Genomic DNA, 16,823 nt, shown 5'->3' with positions numbered 1-16,823 from the left:
ATTTCTTCCTTTCCAAGAAGCCAGTCTCCCAGATAACCTAAGCTGTTCAGGCCCAGCCTCTCAGGGAGAGAATAGGTAAGTGGAGATATGCTGCAGTTTTAGTGATGACATGGCTTACCCCCGGGAGAGGTTTACATTTTGAAAGAGAGCCCTGGGTGTGGGTAATGCTTAACCCAAGAAGTGGATTATCCGACTCGAGGAAGTGAATTATCCAACTAACGGAAGTGAACTCTCTAACTAACTGTGGGATTTCAGGCCCCAGGAGCTCTTGATTGTTCAGAAGAGAGGGAAGTTCTCTGTCCATGAAGGAAGCTATACTGACTTGCTAAACCTTTCTTTCTGCAATAAGAACATAGACTTTGGGTGTGTGTTTTCAACAGAGCCTTGCTATGTAGCCTAGGTTGGCTTTAAACTCATGATTCACCTATCTCTACCTCCTGAGTGCTGGGATCACAGGCCTGAACCACCATGCCTGACTAACCCAATCCTATTTTATTAGTTATTTATTTGTTTGTTAGTAGCACTGGTGTTTGAACTCAGGGCTTCACATGAAAAGCATGCAGTCTACCATGTGAGCCATACTCCCATCCCTTTTTATTCTGGTTATTTTAGAGGGATCTCACTTTTTGCCCAGGCTGGCGTAGACCACGACTCTCCTGTTTTGTGCTTCCTGACATAGCTGAGATGACACCACCACCCAGATGAGTATGAATGGGTTCTCACAAACTTTCTTTGTCAGGGCTGGCCTGGAACTTTGAGCCTCCTGATCTCAGCCTTCCAAGGCAGTGGCATGAGCCACTGGTGCCTGGTTTTATTTATTTTCTTGCTTGCTGTGTAGCATAAGCTGGCCTCAAGCTGTTGATCCTCCCACTTCAGTCTCCTGAGTGCTGGGATTACAGGTGTCTTCCATCATGCCGGCTAACAGTTCTACTTTAAAGACACTGACCAAGTTTGCCTGAGGTTGTGCAGTTGGCCCTCAGTATCCACAGTTCTGCATCCATGGACTCAACCAACCACGATGGAAAACATTTGAAAAAAATTGTACAGATTCCTTTTTGTCATTATTCCCTCAACAATACAGCAACCATTTATACTTACATTGTATTAGGTGTCATAAGTCATCAAGAGATCATTTAAAGTGTACAGGAGGGGGCCAGGGATGTGGCTTAATGGTAGAGCACTTGCCTAGCATGCACAAGTCCCTCGGTTTGATCCCCAGCACTGCAAGAAATAAAATATGCAGGAGAATTGCATTGGTTATATGTAAACACTGTAGTGCTTTATATAAAGGACTTAGTATCCAAGATTTTGGTATCTGTGGAGGAGGGGTCTTAGAACCAATCCCCAGGGGCTACCGAGGGATGACTGTCTCTTCTTGGGAGGTAAACACTGGTGATAATTAACACTTACAATTTACGGAGTGCCAGGCTCTGTTTTAAACACTGGCTGCTGTCTTGCTTCTCACACTAGCCCTGTGGGGCCAGTATTATTAGTGTCCTCGTTTACAGGCGAGGAGACTGAGGCACAAGAAGTCAGGTCACTCTTGGATCACACAACTAGTTAGTAGCATGTTTAGGATTTAATCCCATTTGATTTTCATTCCAAATAGGACTAGACGGAAGCCTTGTGAACCCCATGCTAGGCTAAAATCCCGCACAGGATGACCACCTCTCTCTCTCCACAGGGGCCTTGAGGTTTACTACCCAGAGATGGGGAACGTTGCTTGCATGTTTGTTCCTGAGTGCAACAACTTCAGACAGAAGATCACCTACTGGCCTGAGCCGATTGTCAAGTTCCCTGGCGCCTTGGATGTGAGTGAACTGGACTAGCCAAGGGGAGAGCTAGAGGGTTCTGACTGTGTCCCCGAGCTTGCTCTTCTGGGGACTCAAATTGTGTGCAGAGTGACTGGGGTTGGGTCTGCAGGTACCAGGTGGCTGTTGCTGTAAGGAATGGCTTTCCCTACAGTGGCCCCACAGCCTGGGAAGGGGGAGTGGCTGTAGTCTGGAGAACCTTGGGGAGGGCACCTTGACGCTTGGTCGTTGCAGTGTGAGGCAGGCTCTTCTTGGGCCCAAAGTCATCTAAAATAGAAGATCAGGGGTTTTAGGAATTGGAAGTAGCTGTTTCTTTTCCTGGGATGTAATAGATATCATCTTGTTGTGGAAGTTTCCCTAGACCTGGAGAGCTGGTCATCTCATTTGGGGAAAGACCATGGAAATGGGAAGCTGGGCTGCTGTCCCCAGTGGTCGGACTGTGTTCTCACGAGCTGCCCTCTGGTCACTCTTTCTCCCTCAACTCCTGGGCCAGACTGAGTGCCTAAAGCAAGGGTAGTCGAGACCGGCCTCTTACTCCTTTGCTGTGTTTTGACCATGGTTGCTATGCCAACCAGGCACAAGCACTGTGATGTGGCCGGGACCTAGATCACAAATGGGTAGAGACAAAGGTGGTGTTTTCTATGCAGCGTGGCAGGGAGGGTCCTCAGGGTTCTTCCTCTCTTGGTGCAGCCCGAGGGCTCCAGCACTCCCCTGGTAAGGCACACAGTGATGGGCGGAGGCCCAGTGGGCAGCCAGCCCTGGGAGCAGGGTCACACAGAGTTGATGTGTCTTTCTTTCTCCAAGTGTCTCTCACTGCCAGAGAACAAGTAGTCTGTGATGTGTCTCACAGTTTATGAGGCTGATGTCATGAAGCTTTGATAGAGTTGTCCTGTTTGCATCTGTGACAAAGGATGTCTTGTAGGAGGCAGAGCCAGCAAGCCACACACACACGTGTGCGCATGTGCACACATGTCAGCCCTCCTCCCTGGAGACCCTCAGCCACCACACACACACACACAGCCAAGAGGAGCAGAGAGAGGATGGCTGCTGTGATTCCCACCCTTGGAATGGGAAGTGGAGGGTCACAGAAGCAGGGCAGCCTCCCAGTCCCTTAGGAATAATATATGCTTGCCCGTGGCACAGGGCTCCTGACCTCACCATTAATTCACTTGTCCTCGTGTTTACACTTGACAGTGAGGAGGGCTGGCAGACTGTTTTTTAACAGCAATGGTCCCAAGGGAGAGTGGGTCTTGAGCGCCTGCTCCATTCCTTGTGCTGCTGTTGCTGACGACTTCCACTAGATGGCAGCATAGACTTTCCTAGCTCCCGGAGTCCCTCCTGGGAGGAAATCAAAGCCAGTTGGGAAAGTCTGGTTTGGTTGGATTTAGTTGATACCAATGGACCTCAGCCATATCCTGAAATCTCCCACATTCTCATCCTAGGGGTGAGGTGGGGGAGAAAACTGATCTAAAACATAAAGACTTATGAAAGGCAGGAAAACAGAGACTTCATGAAGGAAGAAAAAGTTGCATTCCACTACTGTAGAACAATATGGCTTGTGGACTCGTGACATGGCAAAGTCAGAGTCATCAACAGCTCCATTCACGAGTGCTACTTTGTGCTGGGTACTATTCACACTGTCATTTCACTACAAGTTAAGTGTCTTCGTTAAGGCTGTTAGTGGCAAGTGATAAAAAGTCAAACTGACATAAAGAGGAGAGAAAGAATTGGTTCACAAAACTGCAAACTGTTTTATCTTTTGGCTCTGCCTTTCTCTGTGTTGTTTTCACTTGTAAAGTAGGCCTTTCCTTGTGGAGGCAAAGATGACTCCAACAGCCTCCATTGATGTTTGAACAGTTTATCAACCCAGTGGAAAAAAGATTGACCTTTTCCAACCATTGAAAGTTCTAGGACTTGTCCTGCTTAGATCACATGCTCGTCCCCAGTGATCCCGACAGTGTCACTTAGAGAACAAGGACTAAGAGCGGAAGAGAAGGTCCCCCCCAAAGGAACGTCAGGTGCTGTTTATGAGAAGGGGTTGGTTAGCAAGCAAGAGTGGTTCCTATAGAAGTAACAAATGTGGTCAAGTGTGGGGTGCAAAGTGGCAGAGCCAGGTTTCAAACCCTGGTCTGCCCAACTCTAGAGCCCATAGGTTCTACCAGGAGACCCCCAGCAAGAGCTACAAGGGAGACCAGAAGGTGGGCACTGGCACAGGTGAAGGGGGTCTTGCTGCAGAGAAGCTTCCCTAGTGAGACTGGAAAGGGGTGGGGAAGAATGGTCACTGCTAAGGTTGGTGATGGCTGGGACATCTTTAAGGGTCCAAGGGACTCTTAAAGAGACCTCAGCAGTTGGAGCTGAAGAGGAAGCAGGTGCCATCTTGGAATATGTTCCCTCAATGGCAGGGCAAGGGTGGGGAGAGCTGTAAACTCAGACAGAGGATGAAGGCATTCCCTCTGGGCCCGAGCCAGATAGAGAAAGGCAAGAATTGGTGACATGCTCAGTGGGGACTGTCCCTTCTTTCCAAGGTGACTGAAACAATGCCACCAAAGCACGTACTACCAGCAGACATGCCCAGGAAGCCTCTGAAGCAAGCCCCAAGGCTCTGACAGGAGTGGTGCCACAGGCCTGGGATAGCCCCTCTGTGCCCACCTGGCGTCTTCCCTTCTATGCCTTTGCACAAGCCACTTCCCCATCTTTAAGTCTTGCTTCCAGCAAAATTCTTCCTCCTCTAGGAAGCCTTCCCAGACTGCTTCCAGCAAAATTCTTCCTCCTCTAGGAAGCCTTCCCAAACTACCTCCCTCTGGGCCTCACCCCCATTCCACTGGTGGCTTCTTACTCTGAGTTCTTTAAATGTCCCCTACCTCTAAATCAAGATGTTTACTTCTTTCTGTCTTGTAGCATAGTTGCTCATTCATATCTCTCACAACTGCAAGTGCTCTGTACACACTAGGCGAGCAAGACCATGTGTTGCCTTTCCTTGAATCACCCACAGCCCCTGCAGATCTGGTGCTGGTTGACTGAGTGCCCGGCAAGTGATTAAGTGAATAAGTGAATGAACTGATGAATGAATGAATGAATGACTGAGTCAATGGCAGGTATCAGGATTGCCTCCCAGAGTGTAAACTATGAGCTGTGTGAGCCCACGATGGCCCTTTAAGCTGCTGGGCCCAGTGGCCCCCTGTAGGCATTGTGTCCTTCGCCTAGGGTGTGGGTAGCTGGGAGGGGGGGAAGAGGAGCAGGGAGAGGAAGAGAGGAAAGCTGGATGTCTCCTGGGCCACCCAAGGCTGATCGCTGAGCGAATTGAAGTAAGTGAATGCTTTGGTCCCCCGTCGCTTCCTCCAACAAACATTAACAAGGCATTTTTAAATGCCTCCCCTTCTCAAGCCAATGAAAACGGAAACCCCTGAGAACCGTCTTCATGATGACTTGCTTATTCTTCACCTTAAATTTCAGCAGCTGGAATCCTTTTGAAAGGAAGAAATTGCCTTTAAGTGGGAAATGTGCATTGCATTAGAGGCAAGGAACAAAAGCCACAGCGCTCTGTCCTGCTGTCCCTTGGGTTTCTGATCAGGCTCCAGAATGCAGGTGACCCTGAGTGTCCTCCCGGGCTGGGCGAGCAAGGTCCCCCAGCCACCTGTGTCTGCAGCTGTGTGTCTGTGTTGTTGCCCCCTAGGGGCCACTTCCTCACCTCCACTGGTCCCTGGCAGTGTAGACACAAATTTCAACACGGAGTTCATGGGGGCTGGAGATCCGGAGACCTACAAGCATCCTGGGCAGGGAGTCACAGACTTCTCTAGAAAGATCTCCCCGGCATACTCCCGCCCTTCTCTTCACACCTTGGAGCAAGAAAATAGGGCCTGATGCAGACAAAGAATAATTGGCCCTGTCCTGGGTAGAGCAGCCCCAGTGGCCAGGACAGAAACATGAGGCCTGGAGGCAGGCATTCCTCCCAGTGTGCAAGCATGCAGAAGGGGGCTGCAACCAAGTGCAGCCATTGGCTCAGGTAACCGTGGCTGCACCGACTGTCTGGTGTTAGGAACATGAACCGACTCGCCTGACAAATATTATCGCACACCAGCATCTCATTAAGTGCTGTCGATTCAAACATAAAAGATACCATTACGGAGCTCGAAGGATGGGTGGGGAGACAGAACACCAGCTAGCCTGAGATACCGGTTGTCAGCTGCGGAGAACAAATGACAGCCTGGATGACTGGGTAAGGGGTGCGGCTCAGGGCGGGGCAGGGACACAACTTGGAGGAGCCAGAAAGCTGGGTGGGCTCTGGGGTGGAGTCTGGATTTTATCTCGAAGCCAGGAAGGAGGAGGAGAATCACTATTTGAGTTTTAGCCTGGAGAGTGGGGTCAGATTCACTCTGGGCAAGGTTGCTCTGGGAGCAGGAGAATGGGAGAGGAGGAGAGATGGAACTGAAGGTGGGGAGCCCCTTGCTGAAGAAACTGGGTACAGGCAGGAAAGGGGCAGGGGCTGAGAGATGCCAGGGAGGTAGAATTCATGGGGCATAGTATCTGTGAAGATGAGGGAGTGATCCTCGCTTTTCTGTGATGGACGGGCAGTTAGGTCCAGATGAGGCGGAATATTTTATTCATGATCTCAAACTGGAGAGAAAAGAGTGCTGTCATAATTGTGCCAGGACATGGAGGAGGGGTTGACAGGTACAGCCTGGTCTGGGAAGGCAGGTGAGGCTGAGAGCACCAGCACCCTGATGTGGACACCCAAGAGAACCTCCTCACATGTCATTTCATGCTTAGTCCCTGGATCCTTAGCTCAGGTGGTCCAGGTCTATCAAATTACCCAGCTCTGTCCCACCTCAGCCCAGGCTACCTGGCCATCTGTTCTCAGGGCACAACAGGACCAGGTGAAAGGGGAGAGATGATTGTTAGGTTGCCAAGAAATTTCCCATGCAGGATTTTACAATCCTCCAGAGTAGGCATAGCCCCATGACTACAGATGAAAGATGCCGCTCAAGGTCACGGTCACCAAAGCTGACAAGTGGAAGAACTAGCCCTGGATGACGGGGTACCTGCCTTCCAGCCTGCTGCTCTTTTCTGTACATAATTGTGCCTCTCAAATCCACTCTGAAAACAATCCCTAATGGTCCCACTGGACTTGCAGTGTCATTCATCCATCCATTCGCTGGAGCCGATCTTGATGGACCCCCGTTTTCTGCCCCTGCCAGACACTGTTACAGGAGCAAGAGACATAAACACAGCACAGCTCTGCCCTGCCCTGGAATTGTAAGAATGTTCATAGCTGCTTAATGTGTCCATTAAACCCTGATAGTTAAGGGGAAAACATAAAAGAATTAACTATGAGCTTAGGAGACCAATATCTGACTCCAGGATGGCTTTGTTAGGAAGCTTCTTGGTCTTGACCTTCAGACCCAGTCTTTTCCTGTCAATAGACTCACTGCTTCAGGGTTTATAGAACTTCTGGCCAGACCTAAGGCTGCCCCCAAGAGCCTTTTAATGAAACAGCCATCCCCAACACAAAGGGGACACCTGGAAGCCAGGCCAGTTGGCACTTGCTCAGTAACAGAAGATCTGATGTTGGCTGAAGCCCCCAGTCAAGGACTGGGGAAATACTTCCAGATGTTTTTCAGATCAAATAGTGTTTCTTTGAAAAAACTGTGTGGGCTGCTGCATGGAGAGGAAAGAGAGTTCAATGGGTTTGCATCTGGTTGGAAAAAAAAAAAAGCCACTGAGCAAGTGTCTGTGTGGGGCTCTTCCCATCGCTGGGATCTGTTCACAGCAGATGAGTATCAGCAAAGGCTTTTTGGAGTTTAAAATAGCTGCCCAGCCTTTGTCAGAGCCATTTAGAGGGATAAACACAGGCGTCTTGAATGCCGCAGTCACTTGTTGCCTGCTCTCATCAAAGAGAGAAGGTGTTGGTCTGAAGAGGAGTTTTGAGAAAGGTTTTGCAGATTTTAGAAAAATGCCACTTATTTGTTAAAATGCGCACACTTGAGAGTGAGGAGGGAAAGTTGGGGTGGAGCAGTTTTAGGAGGAGGAGCTTGATGCAGCCCGACAGCTCTCCTAGGTGGGAACTGCCTAAAAATGGGGTTCAGTGCAGGAGGTGGTCTTACTATAGCTTTGAGGGTTTCTCTTGCTCTCCAGAGACCAGTGCTTCCCCCACTCCCACACTTTGGAGAGCATATCGTGCTTCATGGAATCTGTCTGACCCTGACCATGGCCTCGTGGGTATCCTGGGAGGCCAAGCAGTTGTTAGCATCTTGGTTTCACAAATAAGGATGTAACAGCTTTGGGGAAATTATTTATCTTTAACAGACTTTTCTTTATTAGATCAGTTTTAGGCTCACAGTAAAATTAAACGGAAAACACATAAGAGTTCCCATATGTCCCCGTCCCTGCACACACAGCCTGCCCCACTGTTACCGACCCCCATCACAGCAGTGCATTAGTTGTGACTGATGAACCAACATTGTCACCCAGAGCCCGTAGTTGACATCAGGGTTCACTCTTGGTGTGGGGCATTCCATGGATTTGTACAAATGCAGAAGGACACCTAGCCACCACGATGGCATCACACAGAGTGGTTGCACGTCCCTAAGAATCCTCTGTGCTCTGCCTCTTCATCCCTCCTTCCCCCACCCCCGGGGAACCACTCATCTTTTTGCCGACTCCTAGTTCTGCCTTTTCAGAAATGCCACAGCCTTGGAATCATACAGTGTGTAGCCTTTTCAGATGAACAGAGAGCCTAGACTGCCACCCGGCCCTCTTCACTCCCACGCACACAGCTTCCTCACCATTCAAGGGTTCAGAAACGCTGTCCATCTTCGCTCAAGCCAGTGGCCAGTTGCTCTGGGACTCAGCTTCCCTTCTGAGAATTGCTGTTCCCTTCACTCTGGAGTGGTCAGAGAACCGCCCACTTCTGCTGTTCGTGTTCACTTCCCTCCTCACCATTCATTTTCTCCTCGGCCTCTCCAGTGAAAATGTAAACTTTCCCCAGGGTGTCCTGGGGAAACCAGCACGAGAATAGGTGGTGCCCATCCAGTGAGATATGGAGCAAAATTCAGAGTGCTGGGAATTTTGTCTCTTGCTAATAACAGGATAATTTGTTGATTTTCAAGTCACTTTCCCTGACATGATGGTCCTTTCTGTTTGTTTCACGTCTGTGCTGCAATTCCCATTCTTTATCTTTAGTCATTTTCAGTACACAGCTCTGGCAGATGTGGATCTCTAAAGTGGGGACCTGGGCCCAGAGAAGTGAAGCAATTCTCCTGGGAGCAGCAGGGAACCCAGATGTGCCAACCCAGAGCCCCGTGCCGCCCGTTTATTACCTCCATACTTCCTTTGATGTTCATCACAACTGGGGGCATCACTTTGCTCTAATGTATAGATGTATTAAGCGAAGTACGAGTCTTAGAGCCCCCATCTTCCAGGTTCTAAACTGCACTGTTTCCTCCCTGTTTTCCCCAAGTGGTCGTTACATAGCAGGGCTTACTGGCTGTTCTCCACGAGGCTAGGCTCTGCTAAGTGCTTTACAAACACTGTCACACTTGAAACTTGGGACCACCTAGCAAGGTAGGCATGATTAGTTTCGCTTTACAGATGAAAAATCTAAAGCGCAGAAAGATTCCGCAGTTCATAAGCAACAAAGTCAGAATTTGAACCCAGGTCTGGGCACACTCAAAGGCCCATCCTTTGGAAAAATTAAACCAAATGTTAGTAGTGTTTCCTGATGAGAAGAGGGCAACCTTCAGTGAAGAAGCCAGTACAGCGAAGCAGTACAGGGAAGGAGCAGGTTGTAGGGTTCCTCTTGCTCCTTCACCTCCCTTTCCAAATGGGCAGGGTGGGAGGCGTGGCAGGCAGATGTGTGCACAAACCAAGGACCTCTGCACGACTGACCCACCATAGTCTTAGGAAGACACCATAGGATATTTGAACACGTTAGGCCTGTGTTCTTCCACTGGGAATGCAGAGGGCCTGGGTTGTGCCCTGGGTGGGGCCACAAACCCACCATAGGAGGGCAGAGAGGGACGAGGAGCCACCACTACTTCAAGGGGGCAGCTCCCCAGCCTGCTGTGGGTAGGCGGAGATTGCCTTTTGCTACCTCCTGGGGCTGCAATTGGAAGAACTGACACCAGGGGGAGATAGGTGACCATCCTCCTGCCCCAGGGAATGGAGAACCAGCAGCACCGTTAGGACCACCAAGGCAGGAAGGCAGAGGCCCGGTCAGACAGTACCTGGAGACCTACCCAGTAGTGAAGACACAGTGAGTCCCCAACTTGGGACAGGTGCATATACCTCAGGGTCCTATACCCTGCCCTGACTGCCTTTTCCAGTCCTGGTGGAAATGACCTTTTGCTATTTAAATGCAAATGATCTCACATTGGATGCTTTAAATTTAGGGGCCAAAATGCCCTATAGGGGCAGGCCTGGAATTAGCTGAGTGAAATAGTGGGTAGTTAGAAAAGGAGGGGTGTCAAGACCACGCTGGTCCTAAGAATGTCTCTCACTCCCCACCCGGGTCACAAAGATCTTGAAAACTGTGCCTGTGGTCTCCTGTTCAGCCAGGATCTTCCCCGACCTGACCCCCAGATTTCCTGAGTTTGAGGCCTGGGCGGGTATGAGACTTGCTAACCATGAGAACTACGCCTTGGTTTACAGAGTGCTTAGAACCTGATGGGCAAGTATGAAAAGCAACAGGGACTGTGGAGTTGCACCAGATCAGAGAGATTTAAATGACCACCCCCCATACCCTGCAGTGACTTCCTCTCCCACTCCCCCTACCCCCCCCAGCCCATGCCGTGCACCCTTGCTCATTTGTCACTTCTTCCTCTTCTCCCCAACCTCTTCTCCTTTGGTAGTCTCATCATGGCTTTTAATATCCATGTAACAATGATTCCTACTTATATGGCTACCAGGGTTTTGCATGAACCCCTCAAATGAGACCTGTCCAGCCCCAACATCCAAGCACCCTCCTCCCCCAAGCCTGCTCTGTCTTCAGTCTTTCCCTCCCACTCGTGCTGGCTGAGCATCCTGGAACCACTAGGATGGCTCCTCTTTTCTTCTACCCTGCCACCTATGCACCAGGAGATGGATCTAGAAACCGGGCCACTTCTCCTCTCCTTTCTGTCCATACCCTGCCCGGGGCCACCAGCCTCTTGACCTGTGTTATTTGCAAACAACCTCCCACATGGTCTCCCTGCTCACCCTCCCCAACACCTAGTCTCAGCCCAGTAATCAGAGAGATGCTTTCAATAGATTACCTCACAACCCTGCTTCTGCCTACTGAGTGGTAGGATTACAGGCATGTATCACTACACCCAGCTTCCCTTGCTGTCTCTTGACTCAGTATGTTTTGGGACCTCAGTATCAGCAGTTGCTTCTGTCTGGATCACTCTCTTCCCTCACACTTGCGTGGCTCCTCGCTCCCTTCAAGCCTTTGCTTTAAAGGTCTTGTCCTCAAAGACACCTTCCAGATCCCCCAACTCTGACAGCCCTGAGCCCCTTACCCCTCTCCACTTCATACCTACCACCTTCTAACCTGCATATCATTTCTTCATGAACCACGTTTTCTGCTTTGTTTGTTTGTCTAGTCCAATGCCCACTCCACCCACAGGTAGATTGTAAGCTCTATGGGGCAGGAATCTTTTTTCTGGCCTGTATCCCAAACACTAGAACAGCCTCTGTCACATAGTAGGTTCTTCACATGTACTTGCTGAATGAAAATTATTGGATGAAGATTTCAAAAGATTTTGTATGCAAAGCCTGTCAGTGCCTGACACCAAAAGCATTTTTAGTAGATGGTGACGATAATAGTGATAGTGGTGGTGGAGGTAACCACCCAAGTGACAACAGCAGCCTTAGAGCATGACAACCAAGACAAGATGGTAACTAATTGACAGGGCACTCAAGATAGTTTGATCTTTTCTTTCCTTCCTTCCCTTCCTTCGTTCCTTCTTTCCCTTCCTTCTTTCCTTCTTTCCTTCCTTCCTTTAGTTTCTTTTGGTGGCACTGGGGTTTGAACTCAGGGCTTTGAGCTTGCTAGACAGGTTCTCTCCCTTTTGGGCTACACCTCCAGTCCTCTTTATTTCTTCTTTTTTTGGCTCTGGTATCAAACCTAGGACCTTATACATTCTGGCAAATGCTGTGTTACTGAGCAGTTCCCCCAGCCTGAGAGTTTTTCTCTATTTAGGGGTTCAAGAGATAAAAAGGAGGCAGAGATAGAAAAGAACATTCTATCCCTAGATGAAGAGTTGCAGGTCTACAAGACTGGCCCCATGGCCTCAGGGAACATGAGGATGAACTCAGTACAAGAGGAACTGACTGGCACAGTGACTGGCAGCCTGGGTGAGAAGTTTAAAGGCTGAGTTGAAACGGGGATGGAAGGCAGCCATCTCCCAGGGATGGACACAGATGCAGTGTAAACCACCTATCCTGGGGATCACACCATCCTGCCTGGTACTTTTCTGACTCTATAGTCTCTTGTACTCTACCCTGGGAGAAGAAGGGTGTCTTTGCTCCCTTCAAGAAAACATGGTTTTCAGTGATACACAACACCAGCAAATTCCTCACGCAGGTGGAGTGATGGTTAATTTCAGGTTTGGAATCGGAGCCCTGGATTTCTAATGTGCTACGATTGAAGCTGCTTTCCAGTTCTCCATGCATCTGGCATTTCCCATCCTCCACCACCCCCACCTCAGATGGGAAACCAAGGCCACGTGAGGTACACCTTTCTCTTGGGTAATTGTGGAATAGCTATTTCCTCCTCCCATTCATCGCTTCATTCACTACAGCATTCCAGGGCCTGGTGCAGAGGTGTCTGCAGGGCTAAGAGCAGGCAGATGGAGCAGAAGACAAGTCAGCTCCTGTGTGAGTCCAGCAGACGTCTCTGACCCAGCTGGACAGGCTCTTGCCTCAGGATCACCAGGAAGTGAATGTCCAACCCTCTCTACCTGAAATCCAGGTGGTTTAGAGCAGTTGAGGTAACCCCCAACTCACACAAACACAGAATGACAAGAAGAGCAACATCCAGGTTCACGTGTATCTGATCTCAAGGTGGAGAAGGTTTACCCAAGTGTAAGATCAAAGAACAGAATCAGGAAGACAAAGGATGTGAGTTAGGAGACTATTCAAAGCTTCTGTACTTGAAACACGCACAAATTAAAAATCTGACTACAAACTGAGATAACATATGTGCTATGAATATACAAAAGATTCTTTATGAATAAAGTGCTCTCATCAGTCAGTATGAAAACAACAAATACCCTATAGGAAAAGAAGGCAAAGATGTTAACAGGTGATTGTAGAAAAAACAAAATTCATTTAAAAACATGGTGGTAGATGAATTTTATAATTTGAAATATGTCACTTTTAGGCCAGGCCTGGTGGCTCACACTGTAATCCTAGCTACTCAAGAGGCAGAGATGGGGAGGATCGCTGTTCCAGGCCAGCCCAGGCAAAAAGTTCTCAAGACTTCCTCTCAAAGAATAAGCGGGGCATGGCGGTGCCTGCCTGTCATTCCAGGCAGGCAGGAAGCAGAAATGGGAGGATCACGGTACAGGCATAAAAACGAGACCCTAATTGAAAAATAATGAAAGTAAAAGGGACTGGGGTTGTGGCTCAAGTGGTAGAAAGCCTGCCTGGCAAGCACAAAACCCTGAGTTCAATCCCCAGTACTGCCCCCGACCCCAGTGTAATTTTTAGAAATGGTATAGACTTTATGTAAAATGAACCAGATGGCAGTTTGTGTTCTTTTTTAAAGACGTGTATAAATTACAGGTAAAGGTACAAATTGCTTCAAGCTTTCTAGAAGGTGATTTGACAATATGCATCAAAGTTACTCACATTGTGCCAAGACAGCAATTTTAGTTCTAGGAATTTACTCTAACTGGATCAATTAACCAGAGACATATACAAGAAATTACATTATAGGATGTTCACTATGGTGTTATTTAAAATAGCAGAAAAAAGGAAGACCATCCAAACACTCAGCAAGAGATTGACTAAACAAAATGTACTCTGTATGAAAAAAAGGATAAAGCCACTAAAAACATGTTCTCCAAGAATATTTAAGGCTATTGCAAAGTCTCACAGTGTATTTTAAGTGAAGGAAACCAAATGATAAAACAGTAATTTCATTCTAGTCTCAATTTTCAAAAATTCTATCCTTTTATGCATGCAAAATTTAAAAAAAAAACTAGACGAAAGGAGAAGACACCAAAATGTTAACATTGGGTCATCTGGAGAGGTGGCCTTAAGGGTGATTTTTATTTTGTCCTTTACTCTTGTCTGTAATTTCCATATGTTCTCCAATGAATGCTTGTTACTTTAATAATAAGCCAAAATAATGCTATTTGGGGGAAAAAAAGTGAACATTGAGAGGAAAAGGCTTCAGCTACCCAAATGGTCGGAGTGCTGGTTGCTGTGGAAACAGTAACTTTGAATGGCTCAACTTTTTGTGAATTACTTTCCTGCTCTGCAGGGTTAGTGCTTCTCTCAGGTTTAGCATTCTCTCGCAGGCACGTGCCTTGGAGGGGTGGTGTGAGCCCTGCGCCTCCAACACAGGTGCGCAGGGAGGCTCTCTTGAGTTCATCCTGGCTCCCTCTTCCCTTCAGGGTGAGTACAGCTCAGTTGATACTGAAGCACAAGCTGCCCTGGGGGTGAACCCCTGCTTCTCTGATGGGGGTTCTCCTACACCTCTGGGGAGTACTTAAGGGTTCTCATGAACCAGCTTTGTCCCACTCCCGGCCTGGTATCCAAAGATGGAGTCTTGAGTTGTGGTGTTGGGGAGGTGAGCAAGTGACTTAATTCGTGTGACTGCATCAGTAAGCCCCAGGGACAAGTCACAGAAGTTGGGGAGATAAAGAGAAGTCCTTCTCCCAGCTGGAGTCTGGCCTTACTCCTTGCTCTGTCCTGCCTTCCTTCTCTGTGCCATGCCAGCCTGGCCCGGAAGCACTGGGAAGGCAAAGGCTGGGTTCCAGGTAGCCAGGGCGGAGCCTCTAAGGCAAGGCCCATTCCTGTGCCTATTCTGAAGCATGAATGTCTTGCTGCCATTTGCAAATCCTGCTGGGAGCTCTCGGGTGTGGAGAACTGGTTGATTTCTAGATGGAGGCAGTCACAAGTTGGAATTTAAAAAAGCAATGTGTCCTTTGAGCAGGAGCCCGGGCTGGGGGCCTTGCAGGCTGTCGCTTTGTCCCAGGGACCAGATGGAACTTGTTTTTCTGTGCACTTGGGGGTTTAACCCTTCATGCACTCCCTCCCCTTGCATCCTCATTCAGGAACTGCAGCCTCTGGTGTGAGGAGTCAAGGGTGAGAGAGAAACCACTCACTGGAGCCTCAACAACATCTTGGAAATGCCTCCTCTTTTCAACCCCTGCCTTTGCCCAATTATTTTGTTTTATTCAGCACACACTAGCACGTGCCAGACCCTGCTTCCAAGCATTTTAAAAACTATTAGCCCATATATTCCCAATAACCGTTATTATTCCCATTTTATAGACAAAGAAATTGAGGCACAGATAGGTTAAGCAACCTGTTCAAGGTCACACAGCTGGTGAATGATGAAGCCAGGGTTTGGGATTTGAATATTGGCAGTACAGTTCTCAAATCTGTGTATTTAACCACAACACCATGGTTGGGCTTCAAATAGCAGATAAATAAGTTCTGCTAACATTTCAGAGTTCCTGGGGTGAGTCTTCCTTGTTAAACGACAGGAGTGAGGTGGGATCCATGTGTTCATTCCTGAGAGATCATGGTCATCTTTCAGTCCCACAGGCTGCAAACCCTTGTTTCTAAGGTGTGGCCAGTGTTAGGAGAACTGTTCAGAGTTCAGTACCCACCTATGCCCTGCTCACACCCTGAGCAAACCCAGAGATGCTCTGCAGGATCAGGGTGCTGAGTTTGAAACCTCCATTCTAGGGAGAAAGCTTCCTGTCTAGTGCAGGTTCCCTTCAGCAGGGACCCTGGGCTCCACCTGGTGACAAACTCTTGCGTGTCTGTCTATACAGCAGGACCCGAGAGGCTCTTTGAACCTCTGGGAGATGTTGAACCCTTTACTCTTCCTGGGCAGAAGTCGCTGTTTCTGACCCTAGAGATGTCTGCAGCTACAGGACCAGGACAGAGACCAGAGATTCACACTTGCTGGCCCAGAGCTGGTGGTGATGGTCCAACTGTCAGGCCACCCAGGCTGTATGGGAGAGGCTAGAAGGCCTCAGACCCCAAATGAAGCAACCTGGGGTTAGTCACCTCCTTACAAGATCCCGAGAATACTCTATCTGCTCCATATAATAAAGTCACAAGTGTCATTTCCAGAAGTGACATGGGGCTTGGAGCAGGTGATAGATTTCATTTATTTATTTGCTTATACATTTCTATTATATTGTTATACTGGGGGTACAATGTGACATTTGCAAAAGTGCTTACAACAATGCATCTTAAATTAACCCCCTCCATTATTCTCTTTTATTCCCCCTCCCCCTAGGTTTGAATTATTTATTTATTTATTTATTTATTTATTTGTGGTACTGACTGGTGTTTGAACTCAGGGCCTACACCCCGAGCTATTCCACCAGTCCTTTTTTGTGATGGTTTTTGTTTTTTGGTTTTTTTTAGATAGAGTCCACAAAGTATTTGCCTAGGGCTGGCCTTGAACTGTGATCTTCCTGGTCTCTGCCTCCTGAGTAGCTAGGATTACAGGTGTGAGCCACTGGTGCCTGGCGAGATTTGATTTTTAAATCGTGATTTAAAATGTCAATGCAATAGGGCTATACCCAGGAATGAGCTGTTCTTTCTACACTCATCCTCTGGATAGCTGAACCTTGCTCATTTGTGTTCTCAAACTTCTTATTCTAACCATTCTTCAGTCAGTCTTTCTAAAGTAGATCGTATATGACCTTGCCTTCTTAAAGGTCAAAGAACACGATTTAGCTTTTGTTAAATGAGTTTGTGTCGTTGTTGTAAACATCTGTCACAGAATGGTGCCCTGGCTTATGTCTTTCTTTTCTGTGGCCACAGAGTAACTGGCCCATG

General features: G+C 48.3%; 1 protein-coding gene across 3 annotated transcripts in view; it reads left to right on the top strand.

The window, feature by feature from the left end:
- The window catches only part of Pebp4 (phosphatidylethanolamine binding protein 4), a 198,938-nt gene that overhangs the window by 11,021 nt on the left and 171,094 nt on the right, over nt 1-16,823 (top strand). For all 3 annotated transcript variants that reach the window (XM_074055174.1, XM_074055173.1, XM_074055175.1), the window contains exon 3: nt 1,685-1,811. In XM_074055174.1, coding sequence (XP_073911275.1) covers nt 1,685-1,811 — 127 coding nt within the window. The remainder of the gene's footprint in view (nt 1-1,684; nt 1,812-16,823) is intronic.

The sequence above is a fragment of the Castor canadensis genome, chromosome 14 (assembly GCF_047511655.1).
Source record: "Castor canadensis chromosome 14, mCasCan1.hap1v2, whole genome shotgun sequence".
NCBI classification, from domain to species: Eukaryota; Metazoa; Chordata; class Mammalia; order Rodentia; family Castoridae; genus Castor; species Castor canadensis.
Note: the sequence above shows the minus strand (reverse complement) of the source record. Positions and strands in the feature narration are given on the sequence as shown.